The 6240-nt window shown below is 45.2% G+C and overlaps 1 protein-coding gene across 1 annotated transcript in view; it reads right to left on the bottom strand.

Annotated features, from left to right (window-relative positions):
* Positions 1 to 4712, bottom strand: part of NUP210 (nucleoporin 210) — an 87950-nt gene extending 83238 nt beyond the window's left edge. Inside the window, exon 1 of the mRNA XM_033140855.1 lies at positions 4287 to 4712. Within this exon, the coding sequence (XP_032996746.1) occupies positions 4287 to 4456 (170 nt within the window). The 5' untranslated portion in view covers positions 4457 to 4712. The remainder of the gene's footprint in view (positions 1 to 4286) is intronic.
* Between the last annotated feature and the right edge of the window lie 1528 nt (positions 4713 to 6240).

Raw genomic sequence — 6240 nt, forward strand, 5'->3', positions numbered from 1 at the left:
TGCAGTGCCGACGTGCGTCATGACGCCCTACCCCTGGGGGGGGGTGTGCCTCCACTCCGCCACCCCGGGCGCCGAAGAGGCTTTCTCTGCCACTGTTTCCGTCACTTCCTAAGAACATTAATAACTCAAACAACAAATCAGAAACTGCCATAAATATCAACAGTTGGTTGGATCAGCACAGCTCTGCTCACAAGACACTGCCACTTTTCCCCTCGTTGCCACTATAACCCCCTCCCGCCAAAAAAAAATCTGGTCTGTATAGTTGAGTGACCCTCCAGACTACTGCTGCTGGAGACTACGGGGGGGGGGGAGGAGGAATCTATGCAAATTCTCTCTCCCTGCCCTCCTGTTTTCTTTTGTTGAAGCCTCTGCTGGGATTGAGTCCCTACTGCAAATGGAATAAGCTTTTCCATTCATGGGATGACAATTCTTGATCCATCCAACCTATTTTCATAAACAGTTTGGAATACTGCTAAACAGACAGTAAAAAATCCAAAAGGTCTAATGCACATGTGTAGGAATGTGCTTTATATACTCAGTTCCAGAAACACATACTCAACAATATCTTTAACTGTATAGTCCATATACAGTTTCATCCATCTCTCTGCTTCCCACCCTGTTCATACTCCTTAAACCCCATGCCCTTCTCCCTGGATCTATAAAAAATTTAAACAACTCCAAATTCTGAGACAGATGAAAGGCAAGCAAATTAAGTAGATACACATAAACATACATGATTTGCATAATTTATTACAATATTTTCCGTTCAGGACTTTCTGGGTAGAATTTGCATATTTAAATTGACTGTTCATGGCTATACAAATTAGAAATTTAACCTCCCCCCCACACATAAACACACAGGGAATATTTGTCTGATATGAAGATTCTGTCAGACAGAATTAAAACTACCACCTGTCCACATTTTAGAAGTTTGTTAGATTTGCTGGGACCAATTATACTTATTGCTTTCACTAAATGTTATCATGTGGTGAATGGTGCGAGAGTTAAGTACATGCCAGTTGAATCAATGGGACTTACAGCTACTTAACACTGGCTGGATCAAGAATCATGACCAATCACAATTGCTCTTAATATTTGAGATTTAATATTCATTCCTCCTAATTGGTCAAATCTATCTGTTATAGACTTATGAACATAACTACCTTGAAGAAGTGTGCATGCACAAAAAAGCTCATACCAAGAACAAACTTAGTTGGTCTCTAAGGTGCTACTGGAAGGATTTTTTTATTTTTTATTTTGTTTTTACCTTGACCTATGTGTATATGGTTCTGTTAAGGATACTCTATAAGAAATTCTACTGTGTTGTCTTTCAGAAGGAATTGGTCAAGTCATATAAGCATGTTCATTGTGTGAGGCCCAGCTACACACTCAGAATGAATGGCAAAGAAGTCTGTGGTCACTTGTGCTTCTTGGGTGATTGACGCCAGAAATTGGTGGCAGGGCTACATACAGTTGCTCCCAAACACATGTCACAAGCTGTCTGTACAGCAGCTTTAAAAGATGGAAGCTCTAACACAAAGATAATTGTTAATATCTTGTGAGTATTGCTGTGCTGAGCAAACCTAATTACATCAGTCAGTCATGGGTAGTTAAATGTTTAAACCTATTAGTGGTATTAGATTGTCTGAACAGGTGTTGGACCAAAGTCAATGCAGTTATTTGGATATTTCTCCCATTTATTCCCATGTCTTAGAGCAATGCATCCTGAAGGCTCTGCTGAACTACACATGTTGATGGGATATAAAATGTAAAAAATAAATGTATGTAGAAATCAAAATAATGTCCAAAGAGAAAACTTTAGAATGACGACTTACCCTCAGTAATCAAAACTTAGATCCCAGTTAAATACACATGCCAGGCCAGGCCAGTTTAACCTCAGTTTCCTGTACTGTACTTTTTTAACATGATCAGTTGATGAGTCTTTTTGGAGGGAAATTATCTATTTTTTTTACACACTTTGCTATGGTTTTAATATAAGTAAGGTCAAAACACATTATTGACCTTCATTATTGAGGGAGCGTCCAGAACTATATCTTACCACGTTTTAGAGGTTCAATTACATCTTTCTTTTACAACCTGAGGATGTGCAGTAGATGATTGGATATGCCTGGACTACTACCTGTTTTCTTTAGCCTTTTGTAGCTACACATGGGCTGACTGTGTAGGTCTCTGTGAGAGGGAGTGGTGCCTGTCCCCCTCATACAGGAAGTGGTGAGGCCACTTCTGGAAAAAAAGTCCACCCAAGAACTAGGAGGTTCATGACAGCTGCTGTTGAATTGCAAATACCCCTTCATAGACGTATTGCGTGGTGGCCACACAGGCATTGAAAAGAATTGAGAAGGTGGTGGACATGAAGCTGCAGATAATCTTGCAGGAAGCAGATTATCTTGACCCATTTCAGCCTGGATTCATGTCTGGCTTTGGAATTGAACCAACCTTGGTTGCCCTGCAAGACCTGTATCAAGAGAGGAACTAGGGGAGTGTGACCTTGTTGCTGCTCTTCGATTTCCATCAGTGGCTTTTGAGACTATTGGCTATGGTATTTACTTGACCAGCTATGTGCACTGGAGGTTGGAGACATGATGTTATGCTGGGTCCACTCCCATCTACAAAGCCAGCTTCAGAATATGCTACTGGGGAATTTCTGTGCAACCCAGTTGTTGATGTCCATCTGTTTAACATCAATATGAAGCTGCTGGGTGAGGACATTTGGAGTGCCACTCTAGAGATGTTCTACTTCTCTTTGTTGTGGCTTTGTGGAAAGCTCAATAATTAGCAAGCCTAATAGTTTGTTTGTTTGTTTAGAATAGGACAGCATAGTTATTTGGAAATCAAACATTCTTTCATTTTACATGAGCAAGTAGTTTTGAGCTACAATAAAACTGAAAGATGTTTTCCTTTATACTTGTTTAGTAGGCCTATAGTTGATTATTGGCACGTGCATAATCCACACTTTACTTGCAGACTTTAAAAAGAACCATTTCCCCTTTTCTTCTATACTGAAATCTGTTAAGACAGTACAGGAAAGAGGTTGTGAGGTAGAGCTAACTTTTTAAAAGAATTTCTACCATATGAGAAACACAGTACAGTACTGCTCACTTGTACTTTTGCCACCATTGAGGCAGGCAACCATTGAATAAATGATGTCTCAATGAGAGAAGCTTTTTTTTGTTACTCTGTATCTCTGTTCATTTTGAGAAACACAATTTGTAACTTCATGTTGCTACTGTATTCAAAACTTCTGGGTTTTTACGCATCCGCAGTATTGTCGTTCTGGTACTGGTTGGATTTCTGCCACTATCGCTGTACCACTTCAAGCTTCTTAGGTTTGGCACACTGTCACCTATGCCTCATGGTGACAAAGTCAGCCCAGACAGCATGGATAAACTTCTGACTCTCTCTTTCTCACACACCCAGCGACACTTAGAAAGCACACTGGGGACTCAGCTACAAAAACGTTTTAAATGTGTTGTAAAGTGCAATCTACAAATGTGACACTAGATGGGGACAGGGAGCTCTGCAAAATTCAACGCATTTTTCAAAACTTTTCTTTTTTAAAGCAACAACCCATTTTCACAGCGTTTTTTTAAATGTGTAGATCAGTGTTTTTCAACCACTGTTCCACGGCACACTAGTGTGCCGCGAGATGTTGCCTGGTGTGCCGTGGGAAAAATTGTGTTTATTTGATTCCTATTCAAGAGAATTACTTTATATATAGTCAATATAGGCACAGAGTTAATTTTTTTTAACATTTTCTAATGGTGGTGTGCCTCGTGATTTTTTTCATAAAACAAGTGTGCCCTTGCCCAAAAAAGGTTGAAAAACACTGGTGTAGATTCCCCCTGGCTCAGAACCAAGGAGGGCGAGAAGGTGATCAAACCACCTGATCTGATCTTTTGCAATGAAACTGCGCCAAACTCTCAACACTCATGTTTCTTAAAGCAGTCCCCTTGCGCCTGAAGCAGGGCGCAAGCGTCCTAGAGATTCCACAGTTGCGCGGATTTATGAGTCGAGTAAAACGGTACGGGCTAAGACGCTCACCGCTTTAGGAATAGTACTTCGCTAACTAAAACTGACTGCCTCAGGCAAAGGCTTCTTTTCTGGGAGCCTGCAGTCTCAGTTCTCTCGCGCCTCAACCCTCACGGGTTGCAGTTTCAGCAGCAAAGTTCAACGCCACACCTGCGCCATGTGCCTCAACTCTGCGGGGCCCCGCGCGCTCGACCCCGTTCTGCTACTCCCTCTCTCTCGCACGCGCGCTCACTCACCAGCGGTAGCAGCCCTCGCTTGCCTCCAGTGTGAAGTTGATCCTGGTGCTTCGGGTGAAGGGCAGCAGCACTTTGGGAATGTTCAGCTTGGAAGGCACCACGGCGACGGGGAGGAGGAGGAGGAGGAGGAGAAGGAGCCCGAAAGGCTCCCGGGGTGTTGCGGGTGCCATCGCGCCTGGACTCGTGGCCGCCGCCCCCACAAGCGAAATGGGTGCCGCCGCCGCCGCTCTCCGCAAGCTCTCCTTCGAGGGAGCGCGCGCCCTGCCGCTGACCCGCTCGAAGCCCTTCCTGAGCCGAAGGGAAAGGGAAGCGGCTGCTTCTGGAGCGGTGGCGGCAGCGCCGTCTCGAACCAACCTCCTCACAGGAATCGCCCGCCTCGAGCCGCTATTCGAGGGACGTCACGGCGCAGCGGGCCAAGCCGAAGCAGAGACCCCGTGTTCAGGGCCAGGCGCCGGAGGCGGGGAAGGAAGGCAGGCCTGGAGCCGTCAGCGGAGAGAGAAGCGGCAGCAGGTGCCGCCGGGCTGCTCTCACCTGCTGGCCGCTGGGGACACTGCAGGCTGCTGTTTCCTGACCCGCTGAGGCAGCTTGGGGTGTTTGTTTGTTTCCAGCGCAGCTCGCCGCCGAGGGCGCTTCCATAGGGGCCTGATCCCCGAGGGAAGTAGAAGTAAGGAAACCAGAGGAAGGAGATACTGTCCCTCTTTTCCCGCCCTCCTTCCACATGCCTCTTTCTCCTAGCCAGATGTTTTGGTGGTAATATTTATGCCAAGGCACTACCACGAATTAACGAAGGAGTTTGGAGCCCGCGATCATACTATAATTAACAGGGCAGCCTTGGAGCCCTGCAAATCATGCAATCGATGTCAATAAAAGGCTTACTCAAAACTCATGACACTTTTTCATGCATTTGTCTAATCAAAAAATGCACCACTGCCTCTTTTAGTTCACCTCATTTAGATCTCAGAATAGGTAAAAGGTAAAGGTAAAGGACCCCTGGACGGTTAAGTCCAGTGAAAGGCGACTATGGGGTTGTAGCGCTCATCTCACTTTCAGGCGGAGGGAGCTAGTGTTTGTCCACAGACCGCTTTCTGGGTCATGTGGCCAGCATGACAAAATGGCTTCTGGCACAACGGAACACCGTGACGGAAACCAGAGTGCACGCAAACGCTGTTTACCTTTCCACCACAGTGGTACCTATTTATCTACTTGTGCCACTATGCTTTCAAACTGCTAGGTTGGCAGGAGCTGGGACAGAGCAATGAGAGCTTACCCTGTCATAGGGATCCAAACCACCGACCTTCTGAACTGCAAGCCCAAGAGGCTCAGTGATTTAGGCCACAGCGCCACTCGGCGTTTCGAATCCCTGCAATGGGGTGAGCTCCCATTGCTCGGTCCCTGCTCCTGCCAACCTAGCAGTTTGAAAGCACGTCAAAGTGCAAGTAGATAAATAGGTACCGCTCTGGCGGGAAGATAAATGGGGTTTCCGAGCACTGCTCTGGTTCACCAGAAGCAGCTTTGTCATGCTGGCCACATGACCCGGAAGTTGTACGCTGGCTTCCTCAGCCAGTAAAATGAGATGAGCGCTGCAACTCCAGAGTCATCCGCGACTGGACATAACGGTCAGGGGTCCCTTTACCTTTACCTTTAATTCTCAGTCACAGCAGTTCTTGTGGTAGTAATGGGATGAAAACTGCCTCCGACAATGAAATTTTAAATTGCAGGTGTGTGTTATATATGAAGATATAAAAATGGATGAAGAATATACACCATTGTATACAGAAAGCCAACCCACAAGAGAGAACCTTTTGGATGGGTCTACTGCAAATAATGTATGCCACATGGGAATGTCTGGATATATAATCATTATGCTTCCCCAGAGTGGGTGGGGTATAAATAATAAAATTATTATTAATAATATTGTTTCCGTTTCCTGCAACCCACCCAGCATCACAGTATC

The sequence above is a fragment of the Lacerta agilis genome, chromosome 2 (genome assembly GCF_009819535.1).
Source record: "Lacerta agilis isolate rLacAgi1 chromosome 2, rLacAgi1.pri, whole genome shotgun sequence".
In the NCBI taxonomy this organism is placed as follows: Eukaryota; Metazoa; Chordata; class Lepidosauria; order Squamata; family Lacertidae; genus Lacerta; species Lacerta agilis.